Source organism: Erythrolamprus reginae, chromosome 8, assembly GCF_031021105.1.
Source record: "Erythrolamprus reginae isolate rEryReg1 chromosome 8, rEryReg1.hap1, whole genome shotgun sequence".
Lineage (NCBI taxonomy): Eukaryota > Metazoa > Chordata > Lepidosauria > Squamata > Dipsadidae > Erythrolamprus > Erythrolamprus reginae.
In genome coordinates this window covers 37,115,915-37,138,301 of record NC_091957.1, presented here as the reverse complement: position 1 = coordinate 37,138,301, position 22,387 = coordinate 37,115,915, and the positions used below count along the sequence as shown (strand labels likewise).

The 22,387-nt window shown below is 43.6% G+C and overlaps 1 protein-coding gene across 3 annotated transcripts in view; it reads left to right on the top strand.

Annotated features, from left to right (window-relative positions):
• The first annotated feature begins 10,095 nt into the window (after positions 1-10,095).
• LOC139171439 (vascular endothelial growth factor receptor kdr-like) overlaps positions 10,096-22,387 on the top strand; it is a 211,897-nt gene continuing 199,605 nt past the window's right edge. For 2 of the 3 annotated variants that reach the window (XM_070759673.1, XM_070759674.1), the window contains exon 1: positions 10,341-10,479. In XM_070759673.1, coding sequence (XP_070615774.1) covers positions 10,425-10,479 — 55 coding nt within the window. In that variant the 5' untranslated portion in view covers positions 10,341-10,424. Of the gene's footprint in view, positions 10,480-22,387 lie in introns of all 3 variants that reach the window. The other variant, XM_070759672.1, reaches the window with a different exon arrangement.

Genomic DNA, 22,387 nt, shown 5'->3' with positions numbered 1-22,387 from the left:
GACCAGGCGCCAAGGCCCAGACGAAGACTTCGGTCTTCTTCCGTCAGTTTCTCTCAGCCAATTTGCATCGGAATATCCTCTTCCTCATTTTGCTGGGATGGGCGGAGGTGCTTCTGGTGGTACAGAGTGTCCTTTTAAGGTTTCCTGTGGCCGCAGTCAAGGCTGGCATTCCCACAAGATTTGACCCTGAGGAAATATCAGCAAACCACCCCTACCATCTTCCGTAACAAGATTGGCTCCTCCTCCTCCTGGTCCTCCTCTGGTTTCGGCGTTGTCCTCCCCCAGTTGCCTCTACCGATGGATTTCTGGCTCTGTCATTGTCCCACACCACACCGTTCATTTCATATTTTGTTTCCTTGTTCATCAAAGTTGCATTGTTTCATTGTGTTCACACCTACCCTTCAAACTCCCAGCAAGGAAATCCACTGTTTTAAAAGAATGGCACACCAGCTCAGGAAACCTTGATTAATAGCTTTGATAACAACACCCCTTGCGTAATATAAAACAGGGGGGGGGAGGGAGAGAATATACTCTGAGCACAACTCGGAAGGCTGAGTTACAAAGAGAAGCCGCAGCCGCCATGCCTGTGGTGATGCCAGACACGCAAGGTAAGACTCACTCAGGCTTGCCAACCCAGTGGAGGGTGTTGCTCAAGTTCTGCTCCCTGTCTGTGCCAATTTCAATTTCTTCCTCCTGAATTTAAAGAAGCAGACTATGCATTCCCTTCTGTGGGGCCTTTGCTGCTCTCTGACCTGGGCTGCCAGAAGCCCCACTCCTTTCCAGCACTGATCACATCACCTAGTTGGGCAATGAGATGCCTGCAACCCTCCCCCCTTTGGTTCTTCTCCTTCTCCCTCCACCCAGCAAACCCTTTGAGCATTCACAATACGACCTCATTTCTTAATGAGACATCTGCAAGAAAAGAACCAGTCTCAGTCAGAGAGCACCAAGGACCCGGCAGTCCTTTTCTCCCAATAGAGAACCAAGGATCCCATAGCTCAACCCGGAATTCTCCTCTATGGCTACTCTCACCCTTGCTCTATTTAAAAATAAGCACCTACCTACAAATTCAGCTGGTATAGACACCCAAACACAATAACTAGATAAATTGCTTACAGGTCCAGAGGGGAAAATGATATAATATATAATATAATATATATAAGGAGCTGTGATGTTCCTTCAATACACCAGGGTGATTCGACACAAAATTATGTAACCCTTTCCTGGTGCAGAGCTGAAGGGATTGGATACTGTAGCCTAGAGCAGCGTTTCCCAACCGGTGTGCCGCGGCACACTGGTGTGCCGCGAGACATGGCCAGGTGTGCCGCCAAGCTTCAGCTGGGCGGGGCGCTGCCGGTACTTCCGTCCTGGGGCTCCCGCTCGCAGCTGTCTCCTGCTCGATGCCGCGGTTTTCGGCGCTCTCCTGCTGGGCCCCAAAGAAGGAAGGCAGGAAGAAGGAGAGCTCCGTTCTTCGCACCTTTTTCCCGCCTTCTTTCTTTGGGACCCAGCAGGAGAGCGCCGAAAACCGCGGCATCGAGCAGGAGGCGGGGGACAGCTGCGAGCGGGAGCCCCAGGACAGAAGTACCGGCAGCGCCCCGCCCAGCTGAAGCTCCTCTTTCGTTGACGGCAAGTGTCCGATGGGAGCGGGGGGGGGGGGTGGCTGCAGCGGCCGCAGGCAGTCGGGGGAGATGGCGGCGGCGAGAGGGATCGCTTGCTCGCTCTCTCTCAGCTGACTGCAAGTGGGAGCCCTGACGGTGGCGGTTGGACGTTCTGCTGGACGTCGTACATGCTGGCGCTGCGTGCCTGGCATATACGGTGTCCAGCACCACGTCCAGCTGCCGCTGTCAGGGCTCCCGCTTGCAGTCAGCTGAGAGAGAGAGAGAGAAAGAGAGACATATAAGAGGCAGAGAGAGAGAGAAAGAGAGACATAGCAAGAGAGGCAGAGAAAGAGAGACAGAGCAGGAAAGAGAGACAGCAAGAGAGGCAGAGAAAGAGAGATAGAGAAAGAGAGAGAAAGAGAGACATAGCAAGAGAGGCAGAGAGAGAGAAAAAGAAAGAGAGACATAGCAAGAGAAAAAGAGAGACTTAGCAAGAGAGGCACAGAGAGAGAGAGAAAGAGAAAGAAAGAGAGACATAGCAAGAGAGACAGAGAGAGAAAGAGAGATAGCAAGAGAGGCAAAGAGAAAGAAAGAGACATATAGCAAGACAGTGAAAGAGAGAGAGAGCAAGAGAGAGAGAAAAAAGCAAGAAAGAGATAGCAAGAGAGACAGAGAGAGAGAGCAAGGGAGAGAGAAAGACATAGACGAAGGGAAGGAGGGAGAGAGAAAGAGAGCAAAAAAGAGAGGAAGAAAGAAAGAAAGAGGGATGGAGAGAGAGAATGAAGGGAAGGAAGGAAAAGAGAGAAAGAGGGAGAAATAGAGCGAAAGGGAGGAAGAGAGAGGGGTTTTTTGTCCAAACTTTTCTTTAGCCCCCCCCCCCTTTCAGTGTTCCCCAGGATTTTGAAAATACGAATAATGTGCCGCGGCTCAAAAAAGGTTGGGAAACACTGGCCTAGAGGATAATTCTCTGACTTACAAGGCAAAGGTTGCAGGTTCAAGTCCCAGTGGGTATGGCTAGCTGATGAGGCCAAAATAAGGCCGAAATAGATCTATCCTAGTCTCCCTTAATTTTCAAATTCAGCAAAAAAACATGTGACACACACACACACAATTATTATTATATGCTGTCTTATTATTGCTGTTAGCTGCATCGAGTCTCCGGAGAGGGGCGGCAATCAAATCAAATCAAATCAAATCAAATCAAATCAAATCAAATCAAATCAAATCAAATCAAATCAAATCAAATCAAATCAAATCAAATCAAATCAAATCAAATCAAATCAAATCAAATCAAATCAAATCAAATCAAATCAAATCAAATCAAATCAAATCAAATCAAATCAAATCAAATCAAAAAATAAACATATATGATTGAACATGATAAGCAGGAGGAGATTGTGAAAGGATCAATGATCGCCTGGGCAAAAAATATTGGCCATAACCAGGGGTGAGCTGCTGCCCGGACCAGGGGGGTGGGGAGAACACAGTGGGGTAGCAAAAATGGAGCTCCACCCCAGAGCACCCAATTTTCACTGAAAGATGTTGAAAGAAAATGCATTAGCCATGCCCACAGTGTGGTAGTAAATTTTTTTTGTAGCCCATCACTGGCCATAACATACCTGTGACAGACTGGGAGCAAATTTGGAATGGAAACATTAAATTAATTAAATTAACAGCCTACAAAGAAATTCAATATAAAATGTTTTATTGATGGCATTTGGCCCTGAATAGATTGGCTAAACTAGATCCAAATTGCAATCAGATCTGCTGGAAATGTAAAAAAAGAGTGGGGCACCTTCTTTCATGCATGGTGGACATGTCCCAAAGCTAAAAAATACTGGAAGAACCTCCATAGATGGTTACAAGAAATAACAGGAACCATGATTGCATTCACCCCAGAATTATTCTTATTAGGTATCATTAGGAAAATATATCCCAAAAATATTAAATATTTATTGCTACATATAGTGACCGCGGCAAGAATCACGTCCGCACAAAAATGAAACAACTCAAAAGTAAATGACTCAAAAGTACCCGGAGAGAAAGAAATAATAATTAAAAAAATATTTGATTGCGCAGAAATGGACCAACTAACCATGGAATTGAATGATAAAAAAGACTTGGACTATTATTCTATCTGGACAATGTGGTATAAATGGATACAAAAAAGGAAAGCAAACTCACAGTGAAAATTGCTTTATTATACAAGGCTATGTGAAGAAATATATGAACTTATAGTATATGGATTAGAATGTTAAAATATGGATGCGGACCCACTTGAAAATGTTTAATTTATATGTGTGTAAGTGTTGGTTTATATGTTGTGTTTGTGTTTTTTTACATATATATTCAATAAAAATTATTTTTAAAAAAATAAGCACCAAACTCTTTGATCCTGTGCAGCTTGTTCTCGCCTTTTAGTGATCATCCATAGCGTTACATTAGGCTTCACTGAGGTCCTCCATTCTGGAGGGAAAATACTGACTGCTGATTGGCTAGACTGTCTGGCAGCTCCCCATAAAAGGGCTTTCCTTCAGATGGAGCCTTTGCTGGGTTGTAATCAAAGAGCTGTTGCTTTGAAGCCACCTCTTCCATACCCCCTCTCTAATATATGGGATAAAATACTCTCAAATCTCCCCGTTGGAAGGTCTGGGCATGTACCTGAGTCCACTTGGAGATAGATAGAATTCTTTATGAGCCTAGTGTGACTGGACACACAAGGAATTTGTCTTTGGTGCAGATGCTGTCAGTGTACATAAAAGAAAATATAGATTTGTCAAGAATCATGAGGTAAAAAACATTTAATGATTGTCATAGGGGTCAAATTTCAGGCCATTTCTAGGCTGCGGCCTGCTTCTAAACCAGGAGTAGGTTCTAAAATCTATTGGTTCGGACCCTGGGTGGGTGAACAGAGCCTCCCGCTGCCAGCGATATCAGTTCACAACTGGGTTGAACCAGTTCTAAACCTACAACGTTAGATTAGATTAAGTTAGATCAGTGTTTCCCAACCTTGGCAACTTGAAGATATCTGGACTTCAACTCCCAGAATTCCCCAGCCAGCATTCGCTGGCGGGGGAATTCTGGGAGTTGAAGTCCAAATATCTTCGAGTTGCCAAGGTTGGGAAACACTGGGTTAGATAACTAGAGTTGGAAGGGATCTTGTAGGTCATCTAGTCCAGTGATTTTCAACCTTTTTTGAGCCGCGGCACATTTTTTACATTTACAAAACCATGGGGCACATTGGGGGGGGGCCTAAAAAAATATTGGACAAAAAAATTCTCTCTCTTCCTCCCTTTTGCTCTATTTATCTATCCCTCTTTCTCTCCCTTCCTTTTTTCTCTCTCTCCATCCCTCTTTCTTTCTCTCTTACTTCTTTCCTCTTTTTTGCTCTCTTTCTCTCTCCCTCCCTACCCCCTTTATGTTTTTCTCTCTCCCACCTTCCCTCCCTCTTTCTCTCTCTCTCTCTCTCTTTCTTGCTCTCTCTTGCTCTCTCTTGCTTTCTTTCTCTCTTGTTCTCTTTAGCTCTTTCTTTCTTTCTTTCTCTCTCTCTCTCTTTCTTACTTTCTATCTCTTGCTTGCTTTCTCTCTTGTTTTCTTTCTCTCTTGCTTGCTTTCTCTTTCTCTCTCTCTCTCTCTTTCTTTCTCTCTCTCTTGTTTTCTTTCTCTGAGCTTCGCGGCACACCTGACCATGTCTCGCGGCACACTAGTGTGCCACGGCACACTGGTTGAAAAACACTGATCTAGTCCAACCCTCCCCTCCCCCACTCAAGCAGGAGTCCCTACAGCAATTCATTTCACCGTTCCATTACTTTTGGACTCACTCATAATGACAATGAAATTAAATTTAAAGAAGTCGCTCTCCCCACCTAGAAATTATTTAGTCAGAGTTTCATTTTAATAGGCTGGATGCCCAGGTCTGAGGTGGAATTGCTACATGGCACAACAATTCTGCCCCTCTTTTTTTGTCTTTTTTGCATTAATTGCTCCTCTACAGGGAGAAAAGGTGGGACGGTCCTGAGGGTGAAGAAGACTATTACAGCAAGTCCTTGACTAACAATATAGTTAGTTAGTTAGTTAGTTAGTTAGTTAGTTAGTTAGTTAGTTAGTTAGTTAGTTAGTTTGACTGACTTCTATGCCACCCAATCCCGTAGGACTCAGGGCGGCTTACAACAATATAAGTTTGTTTATGACTGTTTGAAATTACATGAATCCTCAATCAGAGTATTGTATTGGCAGTTCTGTGCTAGCAAAAACTTCAGAAGAGAAAGATTGAGGGGTCATGATTTCTGACAGTCTCAAAATGGGTGAACAGTGTGGTCAGGGAAAGCAAGTAGAATGCTTGGCTGCATGGCTAGAGGTATAACAAGCAGGAACAGGGAGATTGTGATCCCGCTGTATAGAGCGCTGGTGAGACCACATTTGGAAAATAATACTGCGTTCTGTTCTGGAGACCTCAAAAAGATTTATGGATAAAATTGAACGGGTCCAAAGGCAGGCTACAAAAATGGTGGAAGGTCTTAAGCTTAAAACTTATCAGGAAAGACTTCATGAACTCAATCTGTATAGTCTGGAGGATAGAAGGGAAAGGGGGGGACATGATCGAAACATTTAAATATGTGAAAGGGTTAAATAAGGTTCAGGAGGGAAGGTTTTTTAATAGGAAAGTGAACCCAAGAACAAGGGGGCACAATCTGAGGTTAGCTGGGGGAAAGATCAGAAGCCATGTGGGAAAATATTATTTGACTGAAAGAGTAGTAGATGCTTGGAACAAACTTCCAGCAGACGTGGTTGGTAAATCCACAGTCACTGAATTTAAACATGCCTGGGATAAATATAGATCCACCCTAAGATAAAATACAGGAAATAGCATTAGGGCAGACTAGATGGGCCAGGAGGTCTTTTTCTGCTGTCATTCCTGGGCAAGCAGGGACCACATATTTGTATTCCATTGGTTAAAGAAGTCCAAATGTTGGGGTCTAAAAAGAGAGCCTTCTCTGGACACCCCTCCCTCTGGAATAGCTTGTCCATGGAGATTTATATGGGTTTTCTATTGTTGTTTTTATGGAAAGTTGTCATGAGACACCTAGGATTATCTTGTATAAAGCAGATTAGCAATATAACTTCCCTAAATGAATAATTGTTGCCCGGTTTTCACTGCAGGCACACAAAGCTGGCATGGTTGGAATTGACATCACCTTCTTCTGTTTTTCCTGAGAGGTGTTGCAACAAAGGCAATATAACATCCAGGCCCAGATCCGTGGAGAAATGGAAATGAGATTTCACATATTAGGCAAGTTCTCTTCTCCCAGGTTCATTCAGATGTTGTTTTGGTAAACTTGCCCTGCAATAATGTTGATGTTCTGTTTTATAGATTTGGGGACCACAAAGGGGGAAAATGGTATGGAAAAAAGAAAAGGCCCCCAGTTATATACAGTTAAGGAAACTTTGCCAGAGGGAGGAAAGTGCATCTTATTTACTTGCCAGCATGAAGTTGAATGTCACCCTTACACAGCAAATATTCACATTTAGTTTACATTGATAAATAAAATTACTATTTTATTTTTTTCTATTTTATCCTTTTTTTCCTTGATGAAATTTAACCCTTCACTAAATATAGCATAAAATTCACTCTATATAGCATAAAATTTGGTGGCATATTATAACATATAATCTCTATCTTTTATTATATTTTATATATTTATTACATTTATCCAGATCTAGCTATTTATTTTCTACTCTATCTCTATCCTGTCTGTCTATCACTCTGTCTGTCTGTCTGTCTGTCTGTCTGTCTATCTATCATGCAATCTTCTGTATCATCTATCTCTACATCTGTCTTTCTATTTCTTTATCTCTCTACCTATCTATATTCTATATTCTATAATATTTTAACATATATTTATCAAGATCTAGCTATTTATCTTTATCTCTCTCTATCCCTATCCCTATCCCTATCTTGTCTGTCTATCATTGTCTGTCTGTCTATCATTGTCTGTCTGTCTGTCTGTCTGTCTGTCTGTCTGTCTGTCTGTCTGTCTGTCTATCTATCTATCTATCTATCTATCTATCATCTATCTACCCATTTCTCTCTCTCTCTACCCCCTATCTATCTTCTATCCATCATTATCTGTAATCTATATCATATATCTTCAATCTATCTATGACTTGTGTATAATCTTTCTCTACCTACAAAATCCATCCATGCATCCATCCATGCATCCATCCATGGTTCTTAGTAGGAAAAAACCTGGTGAAGAAGCCGTTGGCTCCATCTTGAGTTCTTTGGGGAAAAGGCAGGCTATTTCCATAAATCAGCAGATGAAAAAGTTGTGGGTGTCACCAATGTTCCTTTAGATTTTAAAATCTGGGTGTGACACCACACACTCTGACCAGAGGAGCACTCAGGCAGGATTGTCTGCAAGTATGGGGGGGACAGACAAACACACAGACATAATAGATAATACAGAGAGAGAGAGAGAGGGAGGGAGGGAGGGAGGGAGGGAGGGAGAGAGAGAAGATAGATATAGAATAGAATAGAATTCTTTATTGGCAAGTGTGATTGGAATTTGTCTTGGTGCATATGCTCTCAGTGTACATAAACAAAAAAGGTACATTTGTGAAGAATCATGTGATACAACACTTAATGATTGTCATAGGGGTCAAATAAGCAATGAAGAAACAATCATTATTAATGACTGCAATAAGTTGCAGTCGTACAGACCTAAGTGGGAGGAAAAGGGTGATAGCAATGATGAGAAAAAACTAGTAGAAATAGAAGTGCAGACGTAGTAAATAGTTTGACAGTGTTGAGGGAATTATTTGTTTAGTAGAGTGATGGCATTTGGGAAAAAAAACTGTTCTTGTGTCTAGTTGTCTTGGTGTGCAGTGCTCTGTAGCGATGTTTTGAGGGTAGGAGTTGAAACAGTTTATGTCCAGGATGCAAGGGGTCAGTCAATATTTTCACGGCCCTCTTTTTGACTCCTACAGTACACAGGTCCTCAAGGGAAAGCAGGTGGGCAGCCATTGTTTTCGGAGAAGGGCAGCATACAAATCTAATATATTATTATTATTATTATTATTATTATTATTATTATTATTATTATTATTATTATTATTATGGGTTGCAGCACCAAACCAGACAGTTATAGAGGTGCAGATGACAGACTCAGTGATTCCTCTGTAGAACTATATCTTGGGCAGTTTGAGCTTCCTGAGCTGGCGCAGAAGGAACATTCTTTGTTGTGCTTTTTTGATGATGTTTTTGATGTTAGGTCTTTAGACATGATAGATATATATATATATAGATAGGTATAAATGATAGATAGATAGATAGATAGATAGATAGATACATACGTACGTACGTACGTATGTACATACATACTGGTAGATAGATGAGAGAGGGGGAGAGGGAGCTATCCACCAGTGGGAGGGCTGGCCTTCAGAAGTTGCGGGTGCTCCATTTTTGGAGACTTAAGAAGAGACTGGACAGCCACTTGCCTGGTATACAGTACAGGCAGTCTTTGACTTATGACAAGAATTGTGCCCAAACTTCTGTTGTTAAATGAGGAATTTCTTCAGTCAGTTTTTCTCACCACCCTTGTCCAGTGAATCACTGCAGCTGTTCCGTGTGTGACAGGGTGGGTGTCCCCTTGGCCTTTGCTTGCCAGACGGGGATCACAGGACCCTGGGACGTTGCAACCGTCACGAATGTGAAGCCCTGGTCAAGCATCCGAATGTAACTCCTGTGACCGGGGAGGCTGCGATGGTCACAGGGGTGAGAAACGGTCCCAAGCACTTGTAACTTTCAGACATCACCAAGTGAACCGTTGTAAGTCCAGGACTCTCCTGCTTGTGCAGCCAGTTGGTCCAGATGACCTCCAAGGTCTCAACTCCGTTATTCTAATGTTCTAGAAAGAGACGTTGCCTGTTTGTTCCAAAGCCGTAACCACTAGGCCACAACGCCTCCTCCTCCTTTCCCTTCTTCTCCCGGCTTCTACCGGTAATCGATTTGCCGGCCCCGCCTGTCCAACCCGCGCAAAAGCTGCCTTGCACGCGGGCGGGTGCCGGTGGCTGCGAGCGAGTGTGCAAAGGGACGCGTTTGCGGGGGAGGGCAAAGGGGCCCCAAGAAAAGGCCCCGGGAGAGAGAGAGGGAAGGGAAAGAGGGAAGGAAAGAGAGAGAAAGAGAGAGGGGGGAAAGAGAAGGCAAAAAAGAGAAAGAGAAGGAAAGAGAGCGAAAGAGGGAGAAGGAAAGAAAGTCAGGGACGTGATCCTCTCCGGAGGACGCGCTGACGCCTCGCCTTCCTCCTCCGCTTCCCCCCTCCAGCCTCCCCGGGACAATCCAGCCCGGCCGGGAGGGAGGGGGCCCGGGGTGTGTGTGGAAGTGACGGGGCCCGGCCGGTCTCCCGCGGAAGGCAGCGCAGCGCCCGGCCGCCTCCGTCGCTTCCTCCCCCCCCCCCAGGCGCCGCTTATAAGCCCCATCCTGAGACTTTCGAGAGTTGCTGAGAAAGTTGGCGCAGAGGCAGCGTCCCCCGCTTGCTCCCGGCCGCCCTGCTTGTCCACCCCCGCCCTGAGCCTCCCCGGGCGGCCGCTGCCTCCTCCGGCCCTAGTGACACCTGCTAGCCCGGGAGGAGCCCCGTCGGAGAGCCCGGAGGAAGGACCGGGGCACTTCGTGGGCAGCCTCGGGAAAGAAGGCGGGGAGCCCTTTGCGCGGCCAGCTCCGACCGGCGCCCTCGGCTCTGGACCCTCTTCCGCCCCAGCCCCGCGCTCGCCCCCTTGGCCACTTCTCCGGTGCCCGAGAGGCCGCCCTGGGCTGGGCCGCCCCAGAACATGAGTGCCCGGCTGGCGATCTCCGCGGCCCTTTGCTCCCTGCTGGTGCTCCAAGGTAAGCCGGTGCCCTCTTTCCCGCTCTTGCAACTCGCCCGCAGCCTCCCAGGTTTTGGGGCGTCGTGGACTGGAGTTCCCGGGGCCCTTTGCTGCAGCTGGGAAGTTTTCCCCTGCCTGCCACCCACCTGAGCGGCTCAGCATCCTTGGGGGTGGGGGATGCCCCTCGCTCCTGAGCCCATGAAAGTCTCTCCAAAGAGCCTAGCCAGCTCTGAGCCTGGAGCAGCCCTGGGACTCAGGAACTTTGGTAACGGCCACCACCCTTGGTGCCTCCTCTCTTTCCCAGCTCTAGGTTTCAGCTTGACTCAAAGCATGCCCAGGGGTCAAACTGTATCCCAACCTTGGCAGCTTTAAGACTTGTGGACTTCAACTCCTAGAATTCCCGGCTCAACATAAACGGCTGGGGAATTCTGGGAGTTGAAGTCCACAAGTCTTAATGTTGCTAAGGTTGCACACCCTGGCTATATACTCTCTGTGAGATGAAACTAGTAGCTAACTATTCAGTACATTTGTCTTTCCTCACTGTTGCTGGTGCTTTTATGAATCCAGAATTTGGGGATTTGTCCATTGGTAGAGGCATAAAAAATAGGCATAAAAGAGGCATAAAAAATAGAGAATGGGTAAAGGAAGTATGTTTTATTTTCCCTGCACTAATTCTCACTCAATCTGACTAAAAGGCACTTTGCTTTCAAAGTTTTTCCGAAAGGAGGATAGAATTTTGGAGAAAAATGAAACCTTTGCTGTGTGGTCATCTGACAGTTATTTAGGAGAAATTGGCAGAGTCTTGAGGCTGGTGGTCATCTTCTACCTTCCTTCAATCTCAAGAGAGAGTTTCAGAAAGAAGTTCAAAGAATTTCCTTCTTGAGGACTTCTAAGAGATCTCCTGGCTAAACACAGAGAAATTCGTCCACCCAAATTTTGCTTCTCACAGAGTGAATAATTTTGGAAGTCTTGATAGGGCCTCGTTCTACCTGGAATCTTGGAGAGGCATTTGTCAATGAGAAGAGTCCGCCATCATAGGTCAATGAAAGCTGTAGAAGGCAGCTTTCATAGGTGGATAGCTGAGGAATTGAGGTTCAAAGTCTAGCTTCTGGCATCTGCTTATGGCCTGATGCTGAAACTGTGCCTGTAAGTTTGAAAATTGTGTTATCTGCAAATACGGAGCTGGTGGGAACTAGGGTTGACTTGACAGGAGACCAGTCCAGGGCAGCTAAAAATTTGGAAGGAGTTGTTAGTTGGTATCTTGGCTGAGATGAATTCTATGCTTGATGTAGTGAAGTTTTCTTTCTAGTGTTCTGCAACATAAAGTAAGGATTCCTAGTTTGGTTGTTTTGCTGCACCCCAAAAGCTTTTGTTTCTTTCTCTTTCTAAAAATCACCTGGATTTCGTCTTTTCAGCTCATATGAACTTTTCTCTGTCTGCCATCCCTATTCGTTCCGTTGGGTCCCGAATAAGGTTGCCTTGCTGGGTTGACCGTCACAGTCTACTCTTTAAAAAATATGTGTCACTCAAACAAAATGATTAATCCCAAAACTGAAGATGGAATTTCTTGCCTTTTTAAAATCATAACTGCCTTGTTTCGGTCCAGACTATTTGACTCCTTCTCCTAATATTGTGCCTCTCTGGAGACACCACCTGTCTTATAAGATCTTCAGTGGGTGAAGATGCCTCTCCTGTTGTCTCTTCCTTTCAGCTGGAAATTTGGATCTTTTGCAGGTCAAGCAAAATGTGCACAAATGCTTGAGGCTTGAGGGTAAACATATATCCAAGCCTGGGATAAACATGTATCCATCCTAAGATAAAATACAGGAAATAGTATAAGGGCAGACTAGATGGACCAGGAGGTATTTTTCTGCCGTCAATCTTCTATGTAAATCTATGTAAGCATATTGGCACATATTCTCTCTCTAATCCTAATTTACATGGCTAGATTGGGTATTATGTTTTATATGGTATTGTATTGTATTGTATTTATTGTATTGTATTGTATTAATTACATTACATTATATTATTTAAAACGGTATAGATGGTTTGTGTAGTGGTTAAAGAATCGGGCTGGGAACTGGGAGATGCTGAGTTTTAGTCCTGCTGTAGTGAGGAAAGCTATATGAATGACTTTGAGGCAATCATTTTCTTTCTCTCTAACCAATTCACCTTACAGGATTATTGTAGTTATAAGATGATAAAGGATTATTAGGTGAGAGAGGGAGGGAAGGAAGGAGAGAAAGAAAGAGATGGACCTTGTCAAGATACAGAAGAATCCATGTTATTACACTGCTCAAAAAAACAAAAGGAACAGTTAAACAACACCATATAACTCCAAGTAAATCAAACTTCTGTGAAATCAAACTTCTGTGAAATCAAACTGTTCACTTAGAAAGCAACACTGGTTGACAATCAGTTTCACCTGTGGTGCACATTCAACCTTGTATAGAACAAAGTATTCAATGAGAATATTTCATTCATTCAGATCTAGGATGTGTTATTTGAGGGTTCCCTTTATTTTTTATTTTTGAGCAGTGTAATCATTTAAATATTTTCCCATTCATGTATAATAGGGGTAAAACCCACCCCCCAGCATAGTTAGGTGTGTCTGTAAGGCTTGGCCAAAAAAGTCCAGCTGGTGCCCCCATGTCTGTCTGTTTTTCCTATCTCGCCCATCCCCACACTGACTGCCGTCTTTCTTCTTCTTGTGGACCTGCTCGAGAAGCCTTAAATCTTGGCCACCACTTTGCAGCTATGGAAGCAACCCATTTCCTAAATTTGCACAGATCCATTGGAGATTGAATAGGCTGTGTCCAACAAATGCGCTTGAACGCAAGACAACCGAACCGAGGCGAGATCTCAATAGTAGGTTCTGCTCATGGCACCCCCAGGTTCTTCAGTGGAAGTTGATGGGCCCGTGATAGGGCAGGGAGAGCAAATATACGGTTAATGATTCATAGCTGATTTCATGATAAATCATCAACATGCGACGGTTACCAACCAGAACATGGAAATGAACTTCTTTGGAAAGCTGCTTTGAAGCCAGGAAGGGAAGAGGCATCTGGAGGTTTTGAACCTGGGATGCCTCTTCCAGAGATGGAAACTCTTGAACAAGCTTGTCTTGGGCGTTCACAATGTTGTTGGAAAAGGGTTTTCTCGTTAAAATATGATATTTCTTCAGCTTGACAACTTTGTGTCCACACATCTTAAAATGGGCGAGCTTGAGAAACAGCACTGAAGGGGAAGAACATTCCCTGGTTTATGAGCTCCGGGCAGAACATCTCCACGTGGAGAAGTAAAATCCAGGCTAGACCTCCTTTACGTGAGGTGCTGACGATCAGCCTAACTGGTTGCATCTCAGTCTGTAGACAAGCGTGCAGCCCATTAAGCTCAAAGGTTTGGGGGACCCCGAGCCGAAAGGCTGCTTCCCTGGGCTGGGCTGGGTGAGGGTCTCGAGGGAATTCTTCAGCCTAGAGTTGAACTGCTGCAGAGTTCAGTTCGGTTTCCTTTGGAGACAGAACTATTTCAAAAATGCTGTCAACTTAATTGGTTGGGATTTTTCTAGGGATGGTTCCAATTATCATCCCTCTCCCCCCCCCCTTTTTTGGATGCCAAGCTGAACAGAGCGGGCATGTACAGGTCAATGCCTGAAGAGTCCACTAGGTGGCAATTCCTCCTAGAAACAGTTTTGTGGCGATGGTGTGATTTGGGGAGAGTCCGAGGGGGAAAAACTCCAAAAAGTGCAACATCGGTTCCATCAGGCTGCAGCTTTGTTCACCATTAAAGCTGCAAGAGAGAAAAGCTCAAATCTATTTTCTTCCCAGTCCCTGATTGGATGAGATCAGATCGCAAGCATGGATTTTTGTTCCCTAAGGAATTTTGGTTGCTGTGCTCTGATTAATTAATTAATTAATTAATTAATTATTCATTCATTCAGTCAGTCAGTCAGTCAGTCAGTCAGTCAGTCCAATACGCAATACATATAGTAGAGAATAGACATGTAGTAATATATATAAAGAAAAGGATAGAATAAAATATATAAAAATAGAGGAGAAGATATATGAAAGGAAGAAAATATATATGATATATGAGATAAGGAGAGACAATTGGACAGGGGATGAAAGGCACACTAGTGTACGCCCCTTACTGACCTGTTAGGAACCTGGAGAGATCAATCGTGGATAGTCTAAGGGAGAAATGTTGGGGGTTAGGGGTTTGACACTACTGAGTCCGGTAATGAGTTCCATGCTTCGACAACTCGATTGCTAAAGTCATATTTTTTACAGTCAAGCTTGGAGCGATTAATATTAAGTTTGAATTTGTTGCGTGCTCTTGTGTTGTTGCGGTTGAAGCTGAAGTAGTCATTGACAGGCAGGACGTTGCAGCATATGATTTTGTGGGCAATACTTAGATTGTTTTTTAGGCGTCGTAGTTCTAAGCTTTCTAGACATAGGATTCTAACTAAGTAACTAAGTAATTGAAAAAGTAAGTAAGTAAGTAAGTAATAAGTAAGTAATTAATTAAGTAAGTAAGTAAGTAAGTAAGTAAGTAAGTAACTAACTAACTAACTAACTAACTAACTAACTAACTAACTAACTAACTAATGGCATCGGACCAGAATATCTCCGGGACTGCCTTCTGCCACACGAATCCCAGCGACCAGTTATTTCCCACAGAGTTGGCCTTCTCCGAGTCCCATCGACTAAACAATGTCGTTTGGCGGAACCCAGGGGAAGAGCCTTCTCTGTGGTGGCCCCGACCCTCTGGAACCAGCTCCCCCTGGAAATTAGAATTGCCCCCACCCTCCTTGCCTTTCGTAAATTTCTTAAAACCCACCTCTGCCGTCAGGCATGGGGGAACTGAGACATCTCCCCGGGCCTATACAGTTTATACATGGTATGTTTGTGTGTATGTTTGCTTTTAATAATGGGGTTTTTAGTGTTTTTTAAATTATTAGATTTGTTTTTACATTGTCTTTATTATTGCTGTGAGCCACCCCGAGTCTACGGAGAGGGGCGGCATACAAATCTAATAAATAAATAAATAACCAAATTGCTTGCTTGTTTGTTTGTTTGTTTATCTATTAACTCAAGGCAGTGAACACATATAATATAGGTCAGAGATTGTGAACATGTGCCATAGGTGGCATGCAGAGTCATATCTGAGGGCACATGAGCAGGGGTGGGTTGCTGCCCGGACCAGGGGGGTGGGAACGCAGTGGGGTAGCGAAATTAGAGCTCCACCCCAGAGCACCCAATTTGCACTGAAAGATGTTGAAAGAAAATGCAGGGCGTCCTACGTTAGCCACGGCCACAGTGGGGTAGTAAAATTTTTGGTAGCCCTTCCCAGCACATGAGGCGTTGCCTTATGTCCGCTCTAGTGCGCACGCACATGCTGGCCAGGTGATTTTTGGCCATTTTCACTCTCCCCATGAAAGCCTCCTGAACCTCTTTTTGCCGCCCCCAGGTTTTCAGGAAAGCCTCCTGAAGAGGATGCTGAAAAATGGTCCCACAGGGAAACGTACGGTTGGCCCGTTGGGCCATTTTTTTGTCACCCTTAGGCTTGAGGAGGCTTTCCTGAATCCTGGGAGAGTGAAAAAACAGTTCAATGGGTCAAAGACTACCTATATGCCTTCTTCCTGTTTTCCTCATAAAAACAACCCTTTGAAATAGGTTGGGCTGAGAATGAGTGAATGGCCCCAAATCACCAAGCCAGCTTTCATAACTGAGACAGGACTAGAACTCGCCATCTCTTGGCTAAAGCCAGCTAGATGGTTTTCATTTTTAAGGCAGGACTAGAATTCACCACCTCCTAGCATTTTAATCACCAGATGAAACTGCCTAGTGGTTAGCTTTAGCAATGGTTGCCTAGCTAGCAAACCAGCCTGGAACCACAGTACAAGTGCACTGTGTCCCCTGTCCTATTGCTCTCCTATATCTCCTATACCTTTCTACTATTCCTATATCTCTTCTTCTATTCTTTCATTGATATGTTCTATTACTATATCTTCTTTTTTATTCTTTCATAGATATATTTTACTATGAGTATCTCCTCTATAACCTTCATCATGTATTTTACTATGTGTATACAGTGTTCCCTCGATTTTCGCGGGGGATGCATTCCGAGACCGCCCGCGAAAGTCGAATTTCCACGAAGTAGAGATGCGGAAGTAAATACACTATTTTTGGCTATGAACAGTATCACAAACTTTCCCTTAACACTTTAAACCCCTAAATTACAATTTCCCATTCCCCTAGCAACCATTTAGATTATTGCTCACCATGTTTATTTATTAAAGTTTATTAAAAAAATGTTTTTTAAAAGCAGATGAAAGTTTGGCAATGACATATGACATCATCGGGCGGGAAAAACCGTGGTATGGGGGAAAAACCGCGAAGTATTTTTTAATTAATATTTTTGAAAAACCGTGATAGAGACGTTCCGCGAAGTTCGAACCCGCTAAAATCGAGGGAACACTGTATATGTATATGTGTGTGTGTGTGTGTGTGTGTGTGTGTCAAATGTTTTTTTAGCTGGAATTTTAAAATTAAGGGAGACTAGGATGGTCCCATTTCGGCCTTGTTCTGGCCTCATCAGCTAGCCACACCCTTCCTTACTGGGATTTGATCTGGTGGACTCTGCCTTGTAAGGTAGAGAATTAGCAGTTGAGCTATCAGACCTAATCTCTTCCAGCTCTGTACCAGTGAGGGGCTATATGTTTTTTTATGTCGGATCACCCTGGTATATTGAAGGAACATCACAGCTCCTTTTTGCCTCTAGGCCCAACCCAGGACCATTTCAAGGCAGTTAATATATTTATAGCCGACAACTATATTCTGTATGTGTCAAATGTTTTTTTAGCTGGAATTTTAAAATTAATTAATTAATTAATTAATTATATATGTCACATGGTTTTTTGCTGAATTTGAAAATTAATTAATTAATATTAAAATTAATATATATATACCCACTAAAACTCTCATTGTGTGTATTGGACTAACTAACTAACTAACTAACTAACTAACTAACTAACTAACTAACTAACTACATACATACATACATACATACATACATACATACATACATACATAAAAAAAATTCTTCTGAGATTCTTCCATACCGATATTTGGAACTGAGTATTAGTCCTTCGCTGAAGCAAAAGCTTTCCAGGATTTCAGATGGAAGAAAAAACTATTTTTTCCCCTGTAGCCTGATTAACTCCCCATTGCATTCAACTTGGATTCAGTGAGATGGTTATTTAAAGTTTTATTATGATTTATATGCCATATTTCTGTCCAGAGGGCATTTAAGGATGGAGAACAGATAGGCTTGGCTGGGCTCTTCTTCATTTTGAAATAAGGGAATAAAGTCCGTTTGAAGATCAGCCAGAAGCTCTTTCCAACTTGTGTGGCCAATTCACACAACCGCTTTCTACAGCTTGTCCATCTGGAATTTAATTGTGCAATTCATTAGATGGGGGAAAAGGAATTTCGCAAAAAAAAAAATAAAAAAATGGCCCCAGTCAATACAAAAGTAACCCATCATCACCAGTAACCAGAAGCAGGGAAAGAACTTTGTTTATATAAAGAGGGTTTGTGGGATGCAGCTCATCAAAGGAAAGTGATTTTGCCAACGAATTGATGTGCTGGGCTGTAACTAACGTGGTTTCCTTGCAAACAGATTCTTTCGTCACAGCACAAATATTTCATGCCTTGCATGAAGACCATAACAGAGTCTGCCTATCTCAGTCGTCAGTTGCGATGGTCATAAAGCAGGTCAGTCAGCAAAGCCAATTTTATGAGCTTAAGTGGACCGATCCTTTGCTAGGGGTGCAGTTTTGCCCAAAAGTGGAAGTAATTGCCAATTTTTTTTTGCAAAACTTTCATAAAACACAGTTACATAATTGCAGGGGTGGTAAATAGGTATTCCATTTCTGGAAATGTTATGAATCTTCTGGATAGACGCCTGTCAAAAATAGTTTAATTATTTCCCCACATTGCAAAGGATCGCACCCGATGCCTGTTTCTCAAGCTTGGCTGTTTTAAGATCACAATTCAAAGTGTTGGTTATGACTTATAAAGCCCTTCATGGCATCGGACCAGAATATCTCCAGGACCACCTTCTGCCGCACGAATCCCAGCGACCGGTTTGGTCCCACAGAGTTGGCCTTCTCCAAGTCTCGTCGACTAAACAATGTCAGCTGGCGGGACCCAGAGGAAGAGCCTTCTCTGTGGTGGCCCTGACCCTCTGGAACCAGCTCTCCCCGGAGATTAGGATTGCCCCCACCGTCCTTGCCTTTCGTAAACTTCTTAAAACCCACCTCTGCCATCAGGCATGGGGGAATTGAGACATCTTCCCCAGGCCTATATAATTTGTGTATGGTATGTTGTGCATATGTTTTTTAATTACGGGTTTTTAAATTTTTAAATATTAGATTTGTATTTTACATTGTGTTCTACTATTGCTGTGAGCCGCCCTGAGTCTATGGAGAGGGGCGGCATACAAATTAAATAAGTAAGTAAGTAAGTAAGTAAGTAAGTAAGTAAGTAAGTAAGTAAGAAAGAAAGAAAGAAAGAAAGAAAGAAAGAATGAAAGAAAGAAAGAAAGAAAGAATGAATGAATGAATGAAAGAAAGAAAGAGAAAGAAAGAAAGAAAGAATGAATGAATGAATGAAAGAATGAATGAATGAATGAATGAATGAAAGAAAGAAAGACAGAAAGAAAGACAGAAAGATACGTGGGCCAACTCCCAGAATGCCCCGCCCACCAAAGCACAAGGGCAGAGGTGAAAACTACGTAGTGGGGCCGTGGCACTTACAGAAAAGCAAAGTTTATTACACTGCAAATGCAGTCTTGTGGGCATCAGAAAACACACCAGTTTCATATCCACATCTAGTAAGGGACCATTTGGGTCTAGTGCGGTGAGGATGAACTTTTTTGGGTTCGGGTGCCAAAAGGGTCTGTGTTTTCCCCCGTGCCATAGACACAACCCTTGCACTTCCTCCCCCCCCCCAGCATGCACATAACTGCCCCACACCACCCTGCCCCTCCCCATATGTGCACAGGCTTCAATGAAGCCTCTGGATTTCTGAAGTTTGAGTGTGGTGAAAAATGGGCCAGCGGGAAAGCAAACTTCTGGCTTGCCCATTTTTTGCACTCTGGAGCGGTCAGAAGGCTTCCCTGCAGCCTCTGGGGTATGAAAGAGGGCCTCCCCCAGGGTTGAAGGTCAGCTGGTCAGAGCACACACGTGTGCTGGAGCTGAGATAAGGCAGCACCTTTCATGCCCTTCGATAAGGCTCTGCATGCCACCTGTGGCACCCATGCTGTAGGTTCCACATCAAGGGTCTGGTGGTGAGGCCACCAGGCAAGAAACAAAGAAGTGAGGTCTAATCCTGCCTTAGCCATGAACACTGGTTGGGTGACTTTGGGCCAATCACCCGAAAGCTGTGAGTTCTGGTCCCGCCTTAGGCACAAAAGCTAGACATGGGTCGATCGGCAGGTGGTGGTGAATTCTAGTCCCGTCTTAGGTGTTGTGGTTAGCTCTGGCTCAGCTCCTGCCCCAAGGACTGTGGATGTGAGGGAGACATCCACATGCTGCAGGCCTGTTTTGCCCCCGGTGGAATCTGCTGATGGAGGCTCCTCTGACCAAGAAGACATGAGTGACAGGGAGGAGGAGAGTGTGGCAGACAGCTCAGAAGGAGATCAATTATCTAGCTCCTCCTTGGATTCAGAACAAGAATTAATGATACAGCCACGCATGCGGAGAGCGATGCATAGGCAACAACAACTGAGAGATTATTATCAAAGAAAATGAGGCCACCTGTGGTTGGGTGGGGCTGTGGTAATTAGTGAGGCTGCTATAAATAGCAGCCTGTGGGTTTGGCCATTGTGGAGGATTATCTGATCGTTGTGTTTCGTGACTGCTTTACTGACTTTGACCTTTTGTGTGCTGATTTTTCCCCGCTTTGAAACTAAACCAGAGCAAAGTGTGTTTTGTGAAAGAAGAAGGACTGTGAATTGTCTCACAGCTGCAAGCTAAGTATCACAGAACTGATAAGGGACTTGTACAAATTACCAGGTTGTTTGGAGACCAGTGCTCTTTGCTATACCAAAAGAGGGCTTAGTTTAAGTGAATTTTCATTATAAAGAACATTGTTTTGAATTTTCAAACGTGGGTGTGTCTGAAATTTGTACCTGTGAATTTTTGGGAGGAGTGTACCAGAGAGCCCAACAGAACATTAGGCAGGAAAGCAGGAAAGATATGTGATCGTGAACTAGTCACTCTCTCTCTCAGCCCAGCCTACCTAACAGGGTTGTTGTTGTCCAAAGTGAATATTTTGACCCCCTTGAGTTATTTATAAACACACCCTAATAAATAGGATACCGTAAGATAAACCAATCAATAAATGGGACCTGGAATGGGGGGGAGGACACGGGAGAAAAATGAAATGAAACCGGCTGCGACTAACGTGCTTCGCGATGCTTTGCACAGCCCTATTGTAGTCTCATTCCTTATTTATTCGTCTGCTAAGCAAAGAGAGAAAAGAAACAATTTGTCAGTTCAGATCGTGATCGGCCAATGCCGCTTTGCATCAGCGCTTGTTGACTGAGAAAGCTTCGCCGAGAGAGGAGACTGCGCCAAGCAGGGCAGGATCAGGCAGAACGGTGGAATGAATCATCCGGAGATATTTTCATGTGGGACGAGGTCTCCAATCCAGTTTCTTCTTTTTTTTATTACAACGAAAAGACAAGATGTCAAAGTCAAGTCAGACGGGCTGGGTGATTCAAAGCCCACGAGATATTTTTATCCCCGCTCTTAGCCAAAAGGCAGACACAGCAACATAGGTATCATCTGTGAAACCCAGGCAGGATCACAGTGCGAAACGCATGGCATGAAACGAAGGAGGGAGGGAGGGAAGGGAGGGAAAACAAACAATTGGAGGTGCCAGTTGTTAAAGTTAAATAGGCAGCTGGGGAAAACTACGTTCAGTGAGAGGACGACCCCAACAGAGCTGGATAAGTCAAGTTACTGGAGATGAAATCAGTGTTTGTTCCAGAATAAATTAAATTAAATTAAATAGTTAATTAAATAATTAAAAAGCTTTATATAGGCACAGGATTCTAGGAACAATCCTATAGTGTTTGCATTTGTAGTGATGCTTTGCAGGATACCTATTTCTGAAATTCAGTACCGAGAGAGAAACTTGTGATGTCGAGAAGTGAGATTCAGAGAATTTCCTTAATCCCTCTCAGCCTGGGAAATTTACGAGGTGGCTCTGGACCTGCTGCTGGATTGCCTTTGCAGGGAAAATATTGAGTTAGATCTAGTAACTCTCTCCTTATGGTCCTTCAGAAGATGTAGGTTAGAAGTCATTGGGTGGATGAATGGCTGGCTGGCTGGATTGGTTGATTTTAGATTTATTATTAGAGTTGGGAGGGACCTTGTAGGTCATCTAGTCCAACCCAGTGTTCCCTCTAATTTTTTTCGGGGTGGGCGGAAAAGTATAATGTCTGAGCGGCAGTCCCCTTGGGACTGAGTGGCATAGAAGTATAAATAAACAAACAAATAAATAAATAAATAAATAAATGAATGAATGAATAATAAATCCTTTCTTTTTTATTAAAAGAAATTAATAATAAAACAAAACAAAACTATTAAAACTAAAACAACCAGCAAAACCAAAAACATAATTATTAATAAAAACAGGTGAGGGCTGGGTTTTTTTTCTCTGTTATTATTTAAGTGCTTTTACCATATGCTTTAAATCAAGAGTCACTTCTCTCTTGGTTTCTCTCTCTTTCCTGTCATTCTCTGCCTCAATCATTTTCTCAATTTTTTTTCTCCCCTTTTTTCCATCATTTATCTCTCTTTCTCTTGCTTTCTTCCTCTCTCACTCTAGCTCTCGCTTTCTTTCTTGCTTCTT